Raw genomic sequence first — 22390 nt, forward strand, 5'->3', positions numbered from 1 at the left:
ATTTATACAAAGTTTTTTAAATGAAAATATTTGAAATTTTTATGAAATTTAAATTTTTCTGGAGTTAAATATTATTCAATTGTTGTGGAATTTTATGATTAATTATTCAGTATCAAATACAGTGCATGCATGATTAAAAATACTTAGGTTTAGAAGTTATGAAAAATTCCTAAATAATTTATATATACTTAATATATATGACATGAAAAATCAAATCATAAAATAAAAATAACCTTTTTTTTTAGAATCAAAATGAAAGAGAGAGTGAATTTAATATTCCTAAGATACTAAATCACTTACTACCTTTTTATTACTTATGAGGGAAGTAAAATTATTGATTTAAAATGTCATCTGAAATACAATATTCTTCAACTGCAAAAAAAAAAAAAAGAAGAAAAGAAAAGAAAAAGCTATTTAAAGGTATGGTGGAATGAGGAAATACTACTGACTTCAATTTCAACAAACAATTAGTCGTACTAGAAATTTGTTTAATTGCTTGTTAAAATTGGGAACAACTTGCATTATTAAATATATCATTGAAACATGCACTTATAAATTACAATTTGTTGTAATGTTTTTATGAATTTTAAGGGGATTGAATTGGTAACTATCTTTTGTGTGAAGTAATATTTTCACAAGTTATCACTAAAAACCATCAAAATTTTGGTTCATTTTCCTTTAATTGAAACTAATTCAAATGTCAAAGAATTGCTCTTAAATGCACATTTCCATCTTTCAAAGTATATATATATACAGTGGATAAAAAAAGTATTGGCAATTGCCTATAAATGATCTTATTTGCTACCAAAGTATGTTTACAAATTTTATTTTAACAAAGCAATTACAGAAGGAGAAAGGACAAACAAATATAACAAAATTTTCATTTAAATATTTTTTTAGTCAAAATCTACGAGAAAATCCAAAATTTACATGATAAAAAAAGTATTGGCAAAATTATGAAATTGACAAAATTATGAGCGAAAACAAAATCAGTATATGTTTAGTACTTTGTATGCATATCTTCTGCATCTATAACAGCTTGTAATCTATTTCTCATAGAGGAAGCTAAGGGCTTTGTTGTACTGTTGGGAATTTTGTGCCACTCTTGCAAAAGTAAATGTTTGAGGTCGTCTTTTCTTGAAATTTTATGTTTCCTGATTTCTAGATCCAGCAGGTGCCATAAATTTTCAATTGGATTGATGTCAGACTTGGATTGAGGTGGGGTTTTTAACTGGCGAGGAGCATTGTAGAGTGGTCATTCACGGGTGAGATTCGCTGTATGCTTGGGGTCATTGTCTTGTTGAAAAACGAATGATGCTCCCAAGCCAAGATTTTGGGCACTGATTTTTAAGTTACGGTGCAAAATGTCAATGTATGTATGTGCTGTCGTAATACCATTGATAAAATACAGGTTGCCAACTCCATTAGCTGCCATACAGCCCCAAACTAAGACGCTGCCTCCACCATGTTTTACAGTAGCAGTTAAATGTTACTTTTCCAATTCAGTATTTGGCCTCCTCCACACATATCGTCGTCCATCACTGCTGAAAATGTTAAACTTTGATTCGTCGAAAAAAATAGCTGTGTTCCAAAACTCTTTGGACAAATCAACGTGGGATTTTGCGAAATCTAACCTCTTTCTCCTATTTGTTTGCGAGATGAATGGTTTCTTTCTAGCTGCCCTTCCATAATAACGTCCCTCATGTAAAACATTCCTTACAGTCTGTACATTGAAAGTCTTTTGCGAAGTAAAAGCAACATCTCTAGCTATCTGGGGTGCACTTATTTTAGGGTTTTTCTTAACCTTGTTAATAATGGCACGTTTTTCTCTTGTAGAAAATATTCGAGGTCGTCCACTTCTAGTCTTATTTTCCGTTGATCCTGTTTCCTTGAACTTTTTTACAACACTTCTGACAGTAAATAAACTTATATTCAACTGCACTCCTATAGCACGATAAGTTAAACCTTCATTTCTGAGCCTAATAATCATGTTTTTAACACTGACGTGCAACTCCTTCGATTTCGAAGTCATTTTACTGCAGTAATCACAAAATAATGCATAGACACTTTTGGAGTAGTTTTGCAGACTTTATACCGGTAGAGTTTCTTATCAGTCGAAACACGTGACTTCAATGTAACAAAATTTGCATAGCAGTTAAAACTTTGCCACTATTTTTTTGACATGCAAATTTTCGATTTTGAAAGAAAAAAATCGTAGAAAATGCAAACTAAAATAAAAGTTTTACTATTTTTATATATCTAAGATGTTGTGTATTTAATTACGACAGCTAAAATTGCTAAATTAATTACGACAGCTAATATTTTATTTATTTGTCTATATGAATAAATTAAGGCAATTGCCAATACTTTTTTTACCCGCTGTATATATAATATGTCTAGTTTGATGATTTTAATTGTAACAGTTTATCCTCAAGAGAAACATTTTTGCCTTTAGTATTAGTAAGCTTAATTGTAAACAAGTACTAAATACAGATACAGATGATTCTTTCATCCGAAAGACTTCATAATGACACATAACATAAAATCTTTTAAAAATTTGTTTCAAAAATTTTTAATGACACTTACATTTCTTACTTAGAGAATGTTTGATATATTAATAATTTAAACCACTAAAAAAATTTAGACGAGAAATTTGAAAATTTTGGTATATTAGAATAATATAAAATCTGTATGCTAGGCCAAAATAAGCTTGTTGAGAGCCCCTTGCACTGATGTTCTTGGTACTGAAATAATCATATAGAATAAACATTTTGATTTGTCAATCATTCTGTTTTAAAATATAATTTTAAACACTTTTATGCATTTTCACTATATTTTTGTTGAAAATTGCTTTGATAATTTCTGTATTACTTTTTTTTTTGAAAATATTTATATTAATCTGTTTGAATAATTAAGATGTATTAATCAAGTTCTAGGTCATATTAGATCAAAAATATTTTATATATAATTTTTTAAGCGTAATATTTCCTAGAATAACATTTTGGGGAGAGGGGAGATAAGACATTTTTTGACATGTAGTACAAAATTTTTGTGGAGCTTTATTTTGGTATATGCCAAAATAAAGCTTTTGGTATTTGGTTTATTTTGGTATATAGATACTATTTTATGTCAATTGATTATTTAGATGTTTAAGGTTTTGTCTAATGAATAATGCTAAAAAAATACTCTATATTGTTACTCAAAGTATAAAAAGAATTGTATATAAAATTTGTATTTAATTGAAATCAGCTTCTTGGTTACCCATCTATTACCAACAGATGCTTAGTTGCTAATGCCATTTTGCTTTGTGGTACTTGCTACTTGGAATCCATGTGAAAAATCACCCAATGGATTTCAACGTAATGGAAATTTCAAATCTTTTTTTGTGTGTATGTGTGTGTGTGTGTGTGTGTGCAGTGATACACTATTGTAAAACAGTTACATAAATTCAATCACTTAGATATTGTTGACTAATATTCTTAATTCTAGAAATATGTAAAAATTTTGAAATGATTATAAACTTAATTCTTTTAAGACTGATATTTTAGTGATTGCATTGATTTAATAAATTTTATGAAAAGTTTATAGTTACAAATAGAATATTTTTATTCATTTCTTATTAAAACAGAGAATTTTAAATACTATAGGACCCTTTTTTAACTATCAAAATAAAGATTTAGTAATTAAAATTGAGGTTTTATATAATAAGATTAAATAATACTACAAATTTAGTAGACATTTCTATAATTTAGCTTTTGTAACAAATCATATTTGCTTAATTTCAGTTCCGATTAAGCCTAAGAAGAATTCTGAACATCAAACTAAAGACGCAGCTAAAGCGTCATCAGAAAATAAGGGTAAGTACCTTATTTATGTTATTTTTTTGTTATCAAATTAGCATTTTTGGACTTATCGCTTTATTCATAATAGAGGGAGAATTATTAATTATAGGTTGTTTTCTGTATTAATTGATAAGTTATATAGTTTTTGCTACTTGATATCAAATTAGCAACTTTTCTTCAAAAATTATAGCCAGTTTTGATAATGATTTTTTACTTTAGAAACTAAATTTTTGAGTATATTGCTTTAAATTTTTACTTCATTTGTTTTATGTGTGTAAAAATAAAATTTTATAACTGATTTTTTTTTAAACCTTTTTACTGATATGCTGCTGTTATAGAATTTTATATAATCTGTGTTCTTATTACTTATATATCTTCATAATTTAAGTATCAGTTAACTAATTATTTTATTCCTAAGTTTGGTACCACCTGGTATTAAATTTGAAAGGAATATTGATTTCAGATTTTTAAAAATTTATAACATAGGATTTTATTAATTTAAAAAAAAAATCATGAATCTTCTATTCTGCTTTTGCTATTTTGTATAATAGTTGTTTTTTTTTTTTTTTTGTAAAGTTTCTAGTATTATTGATTATTGTTAATATTTTATTGCTTAATTTGGATATTACATTTCTAGAAACTTCAACTTTTCATTGAGATGGAAGATACATTATGTTTCCTTTAATATTTTCTTCATAACTGACTAATATATCTTTTTTTAACTTTTTGCATCTCATTTTCTTCAGCATAACTTGGGAACTTACACATTGACATCAAATCCAACTATTTGAAATTTTTATCATACCACAATTTGTATGGTGAATTTCCTTTACTAGAGCTACTTCCAATTTAGTTTAAAACAAATATTGCAATATTGGCTGTTTCAGTCCAAAGTTCTTTCCTCACTTTCTTGTGATAAAGCATGCTTTTTGCTAATTCTTCCACTATCCATTACCATTTCTATCACTCTTTCAATTCTCCCATTTTATTGAGGATCATAAGAGGATAATTTTTTATGCCTAATTCCCTTTTCTTTTAAAAAGTCTACAACTTCTTCCAAACTTTGATCAATTCTCAAAATTTATATTTATTTATTTTTTGCCTGTAATATTCTTCGCTTGCTTCAAAAATTCTATTTTTAATTTTTTACAGACTTGTTTTAAAAAAAGAAAATGACCTGTGATGATTTGTTATCAGCTTTACATAGAGAATAGAAAGTACCTTTTTTTTTTTCATTTTTTTGATCATTAATATTAAGATTTTAATATAATACGCCAAACTAGGTAAACTGTTTATAATTTGTCCTCTTCTAACAAATTATATTTGCTTAATTTCAGTTCAAGTTGATGAGACTCAAGCAGACCAAAAGAAATCTGAGCCCAAAGCTGGTAACACATCAGTAATTGATAGTAAGCATTTTATTTGCTATCTTTTTTACTTTTTCATTTTCGAAATATAAAAGAAGTATTGTAACCATCAAAAAATTTAAGCTTGAGATTTGTTGCAGCTCAGTGATTCAAATCCCTCTAAGTTCAACAAACACGCTTTGGGCATTATGTCTGTCTGACTGTGAACACAATAATTCAAATGATTTGAGCAAGATGGATAGAATGTGATATTTTCACTTACGACGAAATTGATAGACTTCTATCAAATTGGAAATAAAATGCATTCGAAGGAAGTCTGCCTCTCTAGTTGACCAAATACAAGTTTGCATTATAACTACAAATTGAAGCGAGCTAATTGTGTAAAATTTGACACACAGATTCAGTATCTAAACTGTAGAAATGTATGAAATTTGGAACTAGATCCATCAAGGAGTTGTTTGTCTGTACTTTGGTATGAGTTATTGCATGTTAATACATATGATAGAATATGAATTTAAAGTAAAATGGGAAATGAAATCAAAGTAAGAGAAATGCTTTCCATAGCCTTAATATTTTATTTATAATCACTGCATTTAAATGTGGATGATAATTTCTGTTTTTTTAATGAACTAGACCTTTTACTTATTTGGCACACATAATGTCTCTTATAGAATACAAGAAATTATTGAAAAATGGGAATGTTATGTCCTAATAAGTACTTTATTGGGTTGTAACTATTTGATTTTAAAAATATACAGATCAAATTATTTCTCTTTGTAATAAATACATAATGAACTCCTTATTCTGTAACAAGAAAAGGGCTGTTTACATTTATTTAAATTTGTTGATGTTAATTTATGTGCTCAATATTTCTTAAAATTGTTCATAAAATTATCTGCCATAATTGTAATTATTATAAAATGTATGTAATCATAAATTGTATTAAAATATTCAGGTATCAAAACATTATTATATATTTAGTATTAATTTTTAAATGGAAAATATATCTTGTGTTTATTTCCAACCTATGCGAGGAAGAATTTCCAATAATTTTAATAACTCGCAAAGTATTATTACTATTTAAATTTAGCATTATTTTTTAAGTATAAAATTTTGCAGATTTTGCTTTGTATTTAATTAAAGGCAAAAGCATATCAAATAATATTTTAAAACAATTTTAATTCACTTAAAAATTAAAATGAATAAATTTTTTGAAAAATAAAATTTTGTAAGAATTTTTTTTTGATAAACAAAGATTATTTATATTAAAAAAAATTACCCATCATTTTGAATGAAATACATTTTTAGATTAATATTGTTTTTTCATAAACACTTGATACTTACAAAGAATTCAAAAGTTTATGAATGACCTTTTTGTTATGTAAATGGTAAATAAAAAGTTTGAAAAGTTTGTCCTCAATTATATGAACTATCTCGACGTAAAGATAATTCAGTGTAAGCATATTAAAGTGTTATTTTTATATTGTTTTGAAAAGGAATTGAACATTTTTAAGAACGAATGCAGAAATTGCATATTACACAATAATTACTCATTCTAATATAAATTTTGATAATTAAACTGGATTCTTCATAAAGACATCCTATGGAATAATTACTCTCATAATTATATAAATAATTATTCCTGTAATTATATTGATTACATTTATTCCTATAGTTGTATCTGCTTTCAAATTTCTACTCGTATCAGAAGCAGCAAAATATGGGATGAATAAAGACCAAGAAAATGCAACAATAATGAAAATTAAAGATATGTAGAATAAATGAATGAACGTTTGAAAAGGTCTATAAATTGCACTCCACTTTGATAATAAGCATAAATCTTGTACAAGTATCTTCATAGTATCTTCATAGTATATAATATAATGAATTGTATAATATACCAAGATGCTAAAAAACAAGAAAAGAGAACTTATTTACATTTATCAGTATATAAAATGCCCTGCATTTTTATTGCTTGTAAATTAAAGTGGTGTATTATTTCTTGTCTATTTATGAGTAGTAAACCATGTTGATAAGAATAGTATATTTTGATAACAAATAGCAAGAATAAAGTAGAAAAACAATTTTTTTCTCTCTATTGGTAAGATATTAATTTTAACACTAAAATTAATATTTATTTCAAACAATAAAAACATACTCAATTTTATTTCTTCTGCTTGTGCGATGAAACTTTCTATTTTGATGCATACAGTGAAATGGCAATTCATTTTTAGAGACTATTTAAACAAAACTTTGAATGCTCATGGATATTTCATAGCAGAGAGGAACTAAACTTCTCCCTGAAATTTTTTCTGTAAACATTTAACTATGCATAAAATAGCTATCGATTTTATCATGTAGATTGAAATTTTAAAAATATTTTTAAAGTATCACAAAAATAAAAGTTCGGTTACTGATCTCCAGAGAATATATAAACCTTACATATGCAAGTATGGATTTTAAAAATACTTTTAAAGTATAAGAAAAATAAAAATTACCATTACTGACGGACAGAGAATATATAAACCTTACAAATGCAAATAATGAAACAGCTCCTTCAGAAAATGTCAAATATCTCTTGATGTAATCATAGTATATTAACCAAACTTTATACTCTGGATACTTTTTCCATGCAGAATCTATTCATGACATTAAAAAAGAGTACTGCTAAGAAAATTTTATTCATAAAATTTTAAGTATGTACACAATTTTCTACGAAAATGGTATGCACATAATTTGTTAGTATACATTACTAGTTTTAGAAAAGTTTTTTTTAACTTTCCATGTGTGATGATTGAAAGCAGAAAGCAGACATTGATGAAAAATGTCAGGGAAATTTCTTAAAAGTATCTGAAAAAGTCAGTGAAATTTAAACAGCAAAACGGCTGGCTACCCTGTAGTAGCTTTTATCCTTTTATGAATCACTTCACTACAATTGCTTTGTAAGCAAATTAAATTAAATAATTGAATCAAGTATTAATAATAAATTATTAGTGAAATTTTCAGCAGTATTTTTTGCTTTGTTCAAATGGTAATGTATGTTATTTCCTGAATACCCAAGAATTCTTCAGGGTCTTTATGTTTATTCTTTGGCCTTTTAAAACATATTTTACTAGAGCAATAGTTTAGTGTGCAAGCTTCCTATGCCATCTAAACTAATTATCTAATCTTTCTCTATATGTTCCAAGAAGAGCATTTTCATAAATTTTTAACATTAATTTGTATAACTTTCTCTCTCTCCTCCTAAGAAATTTAGTTTCCTTGTTCATAATTCTACAAATATTTCTATGCAACTTGTCTGTGTTATTGAGCTAACAGAAATGAGATTAATTACTCTAATATTAAATCTTTAAAATATAACACTTTCTTCAACTTATGGGAATGCCAATTATTTTCATCAAATGTCCAATTTAAATATTACCATTGCCAACAACATTTTTTGAAATCCCATTAGCAATTTTGATTTTTATAAGATTTTTCTTTTATTTATAATTATAAATCCTTGCTTTGTCGCATGTTACTTGCTGACTTGTTCCAGAATGTAAGTACCAACTGCCTTTACTTTCACTGTTCAACAATTAGGCAACATTGATGAAAACTGAATCTGTGTCCTTTCCTTTTGGTTGATTTGTTCTATGTTTTATGGTGCATTCTTTGTCTTTGCACAGTTAAAACACAGCTTTAAAACAGAATCATTCAAGTAACAGTTTTTAGCTAAATACCCATTTTTTCACAAATATTACAGCTTGCATATGTATTGCTCATATATTCATTCAGTGGAAAGTTCTTGCTTATGAAGGCATTTTCACTCTAAATCTTTTTTTAAATCTCTAAATTTTTCTTTTTTAATCTATAATCTATGTAATTAATACTTTGTTTATCAGGAAGTGCAGATTCCTAAGTATTGATAAAATATTGATGTAGGCAAATCCATCTTAACTTTAGTGATGAACATTTAGTTGGATACCTTTACCTAAGTTGCATTCTAATTTCTTCTAAGATAAAAATATATTCAGATTCCTCCCCCCCCCCCTCCCTTAACAATTGGCATTTAAAAAAAAAAATCTTTTTTGTAATATAAGCATGCTCACTTCAGATTTGTGCTCATTTGCAGAACATAATTTATCCCATATTATTTTAACAGTACATAGGCAAGTATATATATATATATAATATAATATAATAAGCCAATTTTCTCTCTTCCGTCTCTTAATAATTTTTATTCAATTAGCTGTTTTACATCGTCTTCAGAGTTGTCATTTATTGTTGGAACAGAATATTCTGAAATAGTTCTTTGCTCTATAAAAGGAATTTTGCTTGGAGTTTTCATAGATTCCAGTTCTTAGGTTTCATACACAATAATCCAGTACTATTTAATGACTCCATCTCACTTTTGCTTCAAGCCTAACTAATTTTCTATTATAAGGGATATATGGTACCTGGGTCCATAACATATTACCTTTTGATCAATTTATTTAAAAATCGTATTTATATGCTATCTGACATGAAAATAATTACTTTCTTAGAGCCAAATTTAACAAACTTGAAAATGCATTTTCTGTAAACTACAAATTGATTTAAGTGTTACAATGAATTTATAATATTCACATAATTTCTTAATAAAACAAAGTTCTAAAAGTTATAAGATCATTTTTTTGATCATTTATATTAAGATTTTAATATAATATCCCAAACTAGGTAAATTCTTTATAATTTGTCCTCTTTTAACAAATTATATTTGCTTGATTTCAGTTCAAGTTGATGAGACTCAAGGAGACCGAAAGGAATTTGAGTCTGACGGTTTCCCTTCTATTGAATCATTAATTAAGAGTAAGCATTTTTATTTGCTACTTTTTTTTACTTTTTCATTTTCGAAATATAAAAAGTATTGTAACCATCAAAAAATTTAAGCTTGAGATTTGTTGCATCTCGGTGATTCAAATCCCTCTAAGGTCAACAAACACAATTTGGGCATTATGTCTGTCTGTCTGTGGACACAATAATTCAAATGATTTGAGCAAGATGGATAGAATATGGTATTTTCACTTATGACGAAATTTATTGATTTCTGTAAAATTGGGAATAATGCATTCGAAGGAAGTCTGCCTCTCTAGTTGACCAAATAGAAGTTTGCATTATAACTACAAATTGAAGAGAGCTAATTGTGTAAAATTTGACACACAGATTCAGCATCTAAACTGTAGAAATGTATGAAATTTGGAACTAGATCCATCAAGGAGTTGCTTGTATGTACTTTGGTATGAGTTATTGTGTGTTAATACATATGATAGAATATGAATTTAAAGTGAAATGGGAAATGAAATCAAAGTAAGAGAAATGCTTTCCATAGCCATAATATTTTATTTATAATCGCTGCATTTAAATGTGGATGATAATTTCTGTTTTTTTAATGAACTAGACCTTTTACTTATTGGCACACATAATGTCTATATAGAATACAAGAAATTATTGAAAAATGGGAATGTTATGTCCTAATAAGTACTTTATTGGGTTGTAACTATTTGATTTTAAAAATATACAGATCAAATTATTTCTCTTTGTAATAAATACATAATGAACTTCTTATTCTGTAACAAGAAAAGGGCTGTTTACATTTATTTAAATTTGTTGATGTTAATTTATGTGCTCAATATTTCTTAAAATTGTTCATAAAATTATCTGCCATAATTGTAATTATTATAAAATGTATGTAATCATAAATTGTATTAAAATATTCAGGTATCAAAACATTATTATATATTTAGTATTAATTTTTAAATGGAAAATATATCTTGAGTTTATTTCCATCGTATGCGAGGAAGAATTTCCGATTATTTTAATGACTGGCAAAGTATTATTACTATTTAAATGTAGCATTATTTTTTTAGTATAAAATTATACAGATTTTGCTTTGTATTTAAATAAAGGCAAAGTGTATCAAATAATATTTTAAAACAATTTTAATTCACTTAAAAATTGAAAGGAATAAATTTTTTTAAAAATAAAATTTTGTAAGATTTTTTTTTTTTGATAAACAACGATTATTTATATTAAAAAAATTACCCAAAATTTTGAATGAAATTCATTTTTAGATTAGTACTTTTTGTCATAAAGACTTGATACTTACAAAGAATTCAAAAGTTTATGAATGACCTTTTTGTTATGTAAATGGTAAATAAAATGTTTGAAAAATTTGTCCTCAATTATATGAACAATCTCGACGTAAAAATAATTCAGTTTAAGCATATTAAAGTGTTATTCTTATATTCTTTTGAAAAGGAATTAAACATTTTTAAGAACGAATGCAGAAATTGCATATTACACAATAATTACTCATTCTAATATAAATTTTGATAATTAAACTGGATTCTTCATAAAGACATCCTATGTAATAATTACTCTCATAATTATATAAATAATTATTCCTGTAATTATATTGATTACATTTATTCCTATAGTTGTATCTGCTTTCAAATTTCTACTTGTATCAGAAGCAGCAAAATATGGGATGAATAAAGACCAAGAAAATGCAACAATAATGAAAATTAAGGATATATAGAATAAATGAATGAACGTTTAAAATGGTCTACAATTTGCACTCCACTTTGATAATAAGCATACATCTTGTACAAGTAAATTCATATAATGATTTGTATAATATACGAAGATGCTAAAAAACAAGAAAAGAGAACTTATTTACATTTTTCAGTATATAAAATGCCCTGCATTTTTATTGCTTATAAAATAAAGTGGTGTATCATTTCTTGTCTATGTATGAGTAGTAAACCATGTTGACAAGAATAGTATATATTGATAACGAATTGTAAGAATAAAGCACAAAAACAGATTTTTTTCTCTTCATTGGCAGGATATTAATTTTAACTCGAAAATTAATATTTATTTTAAACAATAAAAATATACTCAATTTTATTTCTTCTGCTTGTGCGATGAAACTTTCTATTTTGATGTATATAGTGAAATGGCAATTCAGGCTTAGAGACTATTTAAACAAAACTTTGAATGCTCTTGAATATTTCATAGCTGAAACTTGAAACTACTCCTTGAAATTTTTTCTATAAATATTTTATCATGCTTAAAATAGTTATCGATTTTATCATGTAGATTGAAACTTTAAAAATATTTTTAAAGTATCACAAAAATAAAAAAAAAGTTCGGTTACTAATCTCCATAGAATTTATAAACCTTGCATATGCAAATATGGATTTTAAAAATAATTTTAAAGTATAAGAAAAATTAAAATTACCATTACTGACATCCAGAGAATATATAATCCTTACAAATGCAAATAAGGAAACAGCTCCTTCAGAAAATGTCAAATATCTCCTAATGTAATTATAGTATATTAACCAAACTTTATACTCTGGATATTTTTTCCATGCAAAATCTATTCATAACATTCAAAAAGAGTACTGCTAAGAAAATTTTATTCATAAAATTTTGAGTATGTACACAATTTTCTACGAAAATTGTATGCACATAATTTGTTAGTATACATTACTAGCTTTAGAATTTTTACTTTTTATGTCTGATGATTGAGAGCAGAAAGCAGGCGTTGATGAAAAATGTCAGGGAAATTTCTTAAAGCATCTGGAGAAGTCAGGAAAATTCAAACAGCTAAAATGCTGGTTACCTTGTAGAAGCTTTTATCCTTATATGCATCACTTCACTACAATTGCTTTGTAAGCAAATTAAATTAAATAATTGAATCAAGTATTAATAATAAATTATTAGTTAAATTTTTTCATTGTATTTAATTATTAAGAATAGATAATGAGTTGTATGCTAATATTTTTTTTAAATAACTCAAATAAACTAACTTTCAATTTGTTTTTTTCATTCAATTTACAATTTTGAATTAAAATGAATTTTTAACTTTATTTTGTTCATTTTATATATTCTTGTCATTTTTATTTTTTTGTAGGCGGTATAATCCCCATGCCAGTAGACAGCTCATTGTTTGTATTGAAAGATAAAGGTAATAATATTGTATTAAAAGGCATGCTTTTTGTCTTTTTTCTATGGTCTTTTCTTTATAATTCTTATGATATATGCTTTACAAAGTGGATAAATTATAACATTTTAATTAATTTGAAACAAACACAATTTATATTTCTTATCACAAATTATTTCTCAAACACAGATGTTATCTGTAAACACATCTGTATTTATTTCTGCTAATGAATTCAAGATATCCAACCTTTCTTCTTTTGGCAATTGTTCTTTAAAGATAACATTTTGAATCTTATGCTTCAAACAGTAGTGATCTCTGCAGCTGTTCATGCATTGTTGAAGATTTTAAGTAGAAACTATGGCCCTTTTTCAATTTACATTCATTAAATATTTTGTAATTATTAAAAAAATATATAGATAATTTACACTGCTGACTTCCAAAGTTTCAAAATTTTCTTATAGACTTTATAGCTATTCTACTGAATATTCTTTTTGAGAATAAGTAGGAATTAGTAAGCTAACAAGGCTACTAAATTTTTCTTTGATTTTTTAGATGTGCTAGTCTTTGCATGAGAAAGAAATAAAGAACAATTGAAAATTAATCAGCAAACCCAATGGAATTTGGAAATTCAAAACACGCTGCATGATATTAAACCTATGACAAAAAAATTCAGCCTCTTTAAATAACCATAAAAATTGCACTGTTTTAATCTGCCTGTAAATTATATACACTAGACTTGTATTCAAACTTAATTTAGAATGTTAATCAAAAGTTAAACAAATGCTTGTGCATCTTCATTGTAATTGTATAATTTTATTCTAATTAAATACCATTGTTTTAATACTTTTACCACTTCCAATGGCAATCTATTACATTAGCTATGTTGTCAGAAAAAAAGATTTTATTCCCATTATTTGAGTTAACTTTTAAAAATTCATCTTTTTTGCTATTCATTTTATCATGATTACTTTAACCCACTGACCAGTGACTATCCAATACTGGTCTAACTTCAGAGGAAGATCTTGAATAAGGTCTCTCTAAAACAATGATTCTTGAATGTAGGAAGAGAGCGATTATTTTTTTGTGTCCCAGCTGTTATTGACAAAATTTGGATGATTTTCTAAGTTCCAGCTAGTTGAAGGGTTAAATGGTTTTATATGTAAACTGTTTTAAATGTCCCAAGATTTCTGTGACATTTTCTTTTCTAAAGAAGTATTAGAAAATCCTAAATAATTATTTGATTCAATATAACTTGCATAAAGACTCTAAGGTATGTTGCAAAACTCGTAAGAAATCAAAGTAAGCATATTATATATGTAATTGATATAAGGTACTTATAAACTGATACAGTGTTGATATTGAGACAAGGTACTAATAAATTGATACAGTGTTGATATTGAGACAAGGTACTAATAAACTGATAGCAGTGTTGATATTGAGACAAGGTACTAATAAACTGATAGCAGTGTTGATATTGAGACAAGGTACTAATAAACTGATACAATGGTGATATTGAGACAAGGTACTGATTAACTGATATAGGGTTGATATTGACACGAAATACTGATAAAAAAATATTTTTCAAAATATTGACAGTATTTTTACTTAAAATACTAATTCAGTTTAGAAGTTTATATGGTAATTATTTCTTAAATAGATATAAGTTGTAGTCTTCTTGTAAGTTTTTCTTTATAATATCTGTTGTATTTGTTTATGACCAATTTAAGTTAGATAAGTGTAGAATTTTTATTTCTACATTTAGAAGATGTTATGGCAAAACAAAAAGTGGGAAATCTGAAAATAAGTAAATAGATTTGATTTCTTTATTCTTATAATGAATTTAGGCAGAGCAGTATGTCAGAAATTCATTATTATTATTTATTTATTTATTATTATTTTTATTTTTTTGATCTAATATGTTCCAAAAATAAAATATAGTTTGTTAATAACAATTGCGATTTCATTTTTTTTTTTTAGCTAGAATATATTTGGAAAAAGTGAAGAACTCTGGATTAAGTATGGAGAAAATGATAGATGGTAATATCTCCTTAAATATTTTTAATGCAATACTGTGTGCATATATATATTTTATTAATGTAATATCTAATTTAGAAAAAATTTGTTTAATCATTTGCTTACTTTAAAGATTAATATACAGATAATGTCAAAAATATTAGCCAGACTTCTATTGGAAAATATGTCATAGATGAATAATATAATTTCAAATTGAAAATAAAACTTTTGTACCATATACATATGTGATATCCACTTTAAAAGAATAAATGGAGTAAAAAATAATAAACGTACAATGAATCTCTCATAATGGGTCAATTATACTCCTGATATGATGTGTTTTGTTTCCTTCATTTTATGATAGTGATTGAAAATTGCATGTTCTATCCCAAAATATGCATGCAGCTTTAAAATGGGCATTAATTTGATAGCTATTTAATGCAATATCTGCAGAGACAGGATTTAACCCATCTGACATATTGAAAAGTATATATAATTTAACCCTTTGATAATCAATTTTAAGATTTTGTTCTCTTCATTTGCATAGAAAATGAAAAGAATAAATACTAAATTAGACAAATTTGTTCGAATTTTTTCTTCCAAATGATTTGTAAGCCAGAGATTGGGACATGCCAGTTAAAAACCTCAAAGTATCTTTTAACAAAGAAGTATTTAAACTAGTTTTCAAAGGTTATTGAAATGTATTTGTTCTGTTGTCAAGGTGTTTATTAAAGACTCAAAAATGTTCATTTTTGAAATATTTGTTACATAATTATACTTTTATTAAAATGGTGTTTTGTTTTATATAGCTGTGCTATCTCCACCAAGTGATGAGGATTGGGATGATTATGATGATGGTGAGCTGATCTTATTTCAATTTCTTTGTATTATAAATGGAAGATAAGATATATAGATTGTTAAACTATTTTCAAATGTGAGAGCATTATGCATTTTAAGCCAAGAAATTGACTAAATTATCAATTTTTTTGATTACAGGAAATGGCAATTAATGAATTTGTCTTTTATTTTTTTCAGTCTAATCACAATGAAAATATGGATTATTTAATTAAGTTATTACTTTATTAATGTTCTTTTTATTTTATTAATTTAATATAGCTGGTTCACCAAAAATATTGGCTATATTTAATTTCATTTAAGTAGTTTCTACAACTACATGCTCATGTTTTCACCAAAACATATGATATTAAAGCCATGTTATTTTAATTGTTTTAGTTAAGTTCTGTTTATCGTATATATGAATGGTGACATTCGCATATCATCATTATCATATTTAAAGCATAAATGTCTAATTTATCTATCTTCTAAATTTTGCAATAATGTAATCAGAAAGCTTAGTAGAAAGATTAATTAGATATTTGTAAATCTTGTAAACTACATGGATATTAAAATTTCCATTAATGGAAGAAAATCATGTTAAATAATTGATGAAACAATGAAAACAGATTGAATTTCAAGGCAACAATGCTATCTGTTGTCGAAAAATAAGCATATATGTTTTTAAAAAATTTCCACAATTCATGGGTGTTAAATTGGCATCATTAAAAAGTCAATTTTTTTAAAAAAAAATTTGATGCAGTATAAAATTCAGCTTAATTTAAAATCCTAATTTTATAAAAGTACTCAAAGGTATACATTTCTGCATTCCATGTATCAAATTTGAAAGCTGTAGATCAAATAGTCTGGTATGTAAAAAGCACACATGCACTCACAAACAGGGAGCATTTATCTCTAAGCAGTGATGATTTGTTCAAATTATCAACATTATGAGAGACAAAATATGAGAATTAAATCTCAATTTACTTCAGATAGCTCACAATATCATTTGTTAACAATATTACTCAAGACTTACAGAAACAAATATCAAACTTGGACTGCAGTTAGCAGAAACGAATACAGATTCCAGCCTACAATGGTGCAAATTGATTTCAAGCAACTATTATTTTCACTTTCGTGAGAATGTTTGTTAGTGCATATTGCCATGCAAATGGCTTCAAATAAGAAATCTGAATCCCAGCATTCGAATGTGACTAAAAGTTAAGAGGTCAAACTCATTGGTGAAAATGATCAGTGGACGGTTTTTTAAATTGACACTGAAGCAGAAATATCAATTATTCCACTATTGCAATAAAAAAAAGTACTGTATCTAAACTTGTTGTTTGCAGCCAACTATACAATAACCAAAATATATGGTCAAAAATGATTGGAAATGAATTTGGAGCTATGCAAGTCTTCCAACTACTCCTTTTATATTGCAGATCTCAGTGAACTTACTGTTGGAATAGGCTTTCTTTCACATTTTAGTTTATTAGTTAACAGTAAAAATAGAAAATCGATATAATCTCATTGACGATTAAAGGTGTTTTGTATAACAATAGTGTCATTCTTAACTTCATTGCTAACACTTTTCAAAACCTATAAGGAGCATTTTAAATGAACTTACATCCGAACTTACTTAAACCCTACTTAGAAAATGATAATTAAAGAACATAATAGGCAGGATTACATCAAAACTAAAGAAAGCCTTGAATTCATGAAAATTAGAAGAGACGAGAGCTTCTCTTGTAGGAATAAAGAAAAACAGCACCCCCTCCCTATAATTTAGACCAAAGATTTGCAGAATGGTTTTACTGATATTAAAAGCTCATTATGCATTGTAACAATGTATATTCACTCTAATAAGATGGTGCAAGTCACTAAAAACAAATGGATCTAACTCCTCTGGGATGCCATGATCAATCAACTATATAATAATGAAAAAAAAAAAAATTGCTAAGTTTTTTTTTTTTCTTCTTAAAAACTGCAGGGCTTATGATCAAGAATTACTTGCAATCTATCTAATGATAAACCATTTTGGGCATATTCCTTAAGCACGATCATTTACTAGCTTCACTGATCATAAACTTATCACCTTTGCTTTCTAACAGAGTTTAGATAAAGCTTTTCTAAGACAAATTTGGCAGTTGAACTATACTGCTGAATTTACTGCAGACAAATGGTATATTTCTGGTAAAGAAAACATTGTAGCATCGCTACTCGGCTCCAATTGATTATACAGATATTGCAGATTGTCAGAGGAGGAAACAGAGATCTCAGGATTCTTAAATCGAATTCCCAAAATCACAACCATGAGGAAAACGATTTTCCTTTTGCTAAAGTAGAAATAAAGAGAGTTTTAGAACAATAACAATGGATTTTCGTTTTTTAAAAGGAACTAATTATCATTTGTTTTACACCTTCTTTCTCTTTAATAAAATTAAAAAATTTGTTCTTTATAGTATAATAGTACATTTGACCTTATTTAACAAAATTCGTCCTTGTGTGACAGCAGATGAAGGTCCTGGTAGTTGAAATTTTGTCCTATCTATATTTTTGATTAACTATTTTAAGTTTCAAACATGGAAATTTATCTGTGAAATTAAGTATTGTATATTTTCATGTAATTATAAATGCAGATACAGTCAAACCTCATTTAACGAGCAGAGCAAAATGGAAAGAAGAAAAAAAAAAGCATTCACTTAATGAGCGATGTTTAACAGAATGAGTGGTGAGGTAGCATCATGACATCAAATGCTGGATTGGCCTGTCAGCCTTTGTTGATGAGCACTTTAGTGTTTAAAGAGAGATGTTATTGTAGGTTTAAAGAGAAACTTTATACCTACATGGAAGAAGTTTTATTTGAATAGCATTGTCGAACATGATTCCGATCTATTTTAGCAAGTATCTGTAGAGCCTTAATCAACGAGATTTTATCTTAGATGAAGATTCTGAGGTTAAACATGAATAGCAACGATATTGATGAGTTGTTGAAGAACATAGCCTGAACTATCAAAGATTTATGGAGCTGCATTCTGTGTCACAGCAAAAAACTATGGAGGAAATTTGGTCAGAAGAAGAAGAAATAATGGACACAACAGAGTAACAGATTCCCAGCGAATTAAGGAGATCCTGAGCTAGTGGGAATTTATTACATTGTATTTTAAGAAGCACCAATGTATTAAGCTATATACGATATGCACTACTAATTCACTTAATGATAATGCTGTCTTATTTTTGTCAAATTTTGAGACATAGCCAAAGATAGCATCTTTAGATAATTTTCTTGTAAGAAAAGCATACATTATAAATAGTAAAATACATTATTATAAATTTGTTTACATTTGCCCACTCAGATTGTTATGCATTTTCCTATTTCTCATGTATTTCTAAATATAAAATTGTTTCACTTAACAAGAGTTTAACATTATGAGTAATGTTCAGGAACAAATCATACTCAATAAGTGAAGTTCCACTGTATTATAGCGTAACTATAAATATATGTATTGGAATGTAACTGTAAATTTATTAATAAATGTGTAATTATTAATAAATGTGCACATATATAAATATATTGCTTTTCATATTAAATTGAAAATGTGAAATTAATATTAAATATATTTAAAATGTATTATAACTATTTTATTTTTGTTAGAGAATGAAATCAATTCACACATATTTTCACATTTTGTAAATTACAGAAATGGATTGTTCTGAAGGAGGATCTGTATTTTCCAGGATGCACCAATAAAAATAGTGGTAATAGAAATTCTCTCTGTATATTTCATTGGCATTTTTAACTTAAAATATAGACATTTATTTGTGAAATGATACTGTGTTATTCAATATATATATTGTGTTATTCAAAATGTGCATTCATTAATATGTATATATTGTATAAATGTAAATGTATCTAACATTTGTGTTTTTCCTATTCCTTTAAATTAGAAATTGAGGAAATTTTGAATCTCTGAAATTGATTAATATAGAAATAGGAGAATGGTTTTATGAGTATTTTTTTTTTATTTAAGTAATTAAATTACATGATGTAAAAAAGAGAGAGTGAGAACCTGAGTAGAAACAATAATAATAATAATATGAACTTAATAGGAATGGGGCCACGGTGGCCTGGTAGCAAGGTCTTGGCTTCAGAACCCGGAGGGTTTCAGGTTCGTGACCCGATTCCACCGAAGAACCGTTGTGTAAGGGGGTCAATAAATTACTGGATAAAATCACTATCTGTTATTAAAAGAAATTTTCTTCGTACTCAAATTTGTAGGCATATATTTAGACAGTGTAAAGGCTCTAGAAATCTCTAACTCAGACTACAATACATCTCTGGTTTATTCTTTGCAAAAATCAAAGAATAACTACAACAGTTTTATTGTGTTGAATCCTATGTTACGTTGGTGTTAAAGGCGATTTTTTTTTCTTTGAAATATTCTTTTTTGTTCTGGTTGAAACAGAATTCTTCTTCACAGCATTGCATTCATTTACCATGGGATAGACAGATCCTCAACACATTTCATTCTGGTAAACACAGACCACAAACTTTATTAATTTTTATGATCTATTTTGACATTGTGAGAGCTTGATGTCATATTGACTCCAAATTCATTTTGCTCAATTTCTTCATTGTTTGAGCATTGTTCAGTTTGTACTGTATGCTGCCTTTTGTTCCCATCCATACTTTAATTTAATATACCATTATTTTTATGTTTAACAATATGTTTGTTTTAAATATTTTTTTTTTCTGGACAATTATGCCAAGAGTACCAAAAGTCCTTGACGAGTTCGAAATCAGATATGAAACTAATCTTTTAATTAATATATGAGAATGCAAATTGTACTGAAGTCTTCTTCACAGTGTAAAATTGTTTCTCTTCTGATAACACTGTTTGTCTTCTAATTTTGCTCATAGATATCAATATTAAGCTGAAAAAGACCATGTAAAGGAAGTGAAGCAAAGAGATGGGAACAGCGAGAAAGACGGAAGATGCCAGTGAGCATTATCTTGATAGGAGCTCCAAATTGGAATTTTGAATTTTCATCTTAAGTCTTCATTGTATGTATGTTAAAGTGTCTATTTACTTGAGTATATGTACTTTCGTTATTATGTAAAATGTAATCATATGTGTCAAAGTTAATATTGGTTATCGCTTGTTTGTATATTTATACATTATTTACATATGAGGTTTGAAGCATCTTATATAAGAATTGTACAAATATTGCATGCTATTTAATCTCGTCAACAATCTATGTTAACGATGTATAGATTGAATTAGAATATTCTTAAGACACACACATTGAAATTTGATTGTGGATTATGCAAGATGTAATAAATGTTTACCAACTCCTTTTGATGTAATAAATGTTTACCAACTCCTTTTGATGTAATAAATGTTTACCAACTCCTTTTGATGTAATAAATTCTCTGTACTTCTTACCTTGATTTTTTTATGCTATTTTTAAATTATAACATAATTGTTTTGCAAATTCTTAGTTTATTTTTTATTTTTGAAAGCAGACATAAAACTTCCCTCGTAGTGTGTATAACATAAACTATGTTTTTTTACACAGAGGAATAGATTCTAAATTTAATTTAAAATGTATCAAAGACTTTAGGTACATTTTATATAAATTACACAGTTATATCTGTGTAGTTTCAAATTTCATCCTTAAAAATATTTGTTTGTCAATAAAGTATCTAATGATTAATTAATCTCTTTAGTTAAGAAAATCATTGAAGACAATACATGGGAAACCTTTGGGGAGGGTGCTGTAATTTCCTTTGATACTTTTGTTATAATTATATGCTGATATATTCAAACACTGTCTGCATTATGTATTTATATCACAAGAAATGGCTTTCACTGTTTAAATTGTATTTTTATTTTATTCCAATTTTGTTCTAAAATGCATCAATCTAATATTCCTTCTAATAATATTTTCTTTCAAATCTAACAAGTTTCACAATAAAAAACAAAAATAAGGTTTATGATTTTGATATTAGTTTCTATTTAATGCATTGAATAAATCTTAAAGATAATGGTATTAAAGTTGTCTCTCTTTACAGTATATGATTCATTAGCTTACACCCACGGAATTTTTTTTTTCACAATTTTTACACAATTTTTTTAGTTTGTTGTGCTTTTGTATTGTATATTTTAAAGATAAAAATTCTGATTACAAATTCTTATTCATGCATTTAGAATGTTAGTATGTAAAAAGTTCAAATAATTTATGTAGTGATTTATTTATAATATTTTATTATATTTGCTTTAAACAGTTTTAACAAGACATATTTTTCTTACTTTTTATGAAATAATTTTCATTTAATTCCGCTTTTTTAGGTAATTAAT

At 26.5% G+C, this 22390-nt stretch overlaps 1 protein-coding gene across 2 annotated transcripts in view; it reads left to right on the plus strand.

The window, feature by feature from the left end:
- LOC129976296 (uncharacterized) overlaps positions 1-21474 on the plus strand; it is a 51096-nt gene extending 29622 nt beyond the window's left edge. For both annotated transcript variants that reach the window (XM_056089789.1, XM_056089790.1), the window contains 8 exons: positions 3786-3857; positions 5180-5251; positions 9962-10039; positions 13152-13205; positions 15159-15218; positions 16004-16051; positions 19730-19787; positions 20950-21474. In XM_056089789.1, coding sequence (XP_055945764.1) covers positions 3786-3857; positions 5180-5251; positions 9962-10039; positions 13152-13205; positions 15159-15218; positions 16004-16051; positions 19730-19779 — 434 coding nt within the window. In that variant the 3' untranslated portion in view covers positions 19780-19787; positions 20950-21474. The remainder of the gene's footprint in view (positions 1-3785; positions 3858-5179; positions 5252-9961; positions 10040-13151; positions 13206-15158; positions 15219-16003; positions 16052-19729; positions 19788-20949) is intronic.
- The last annotated feature ends 916 nt before the right edge of the window (positions 21475-22390 follow it).

This window comes from Argiope bruennichi, chromosome 7 (assembly GCF_947563725.1).
Source record: "Argiope bruennichi chromosome 7, qqArgBrue1.1, whole genome shotgun sequence".
Taxonomy (NCBI): Eukaryota; Metazoa; Arthropoda; class Arachnida; order Araneae; family Araneidae; genus Argiope; species Argiope bruennichi.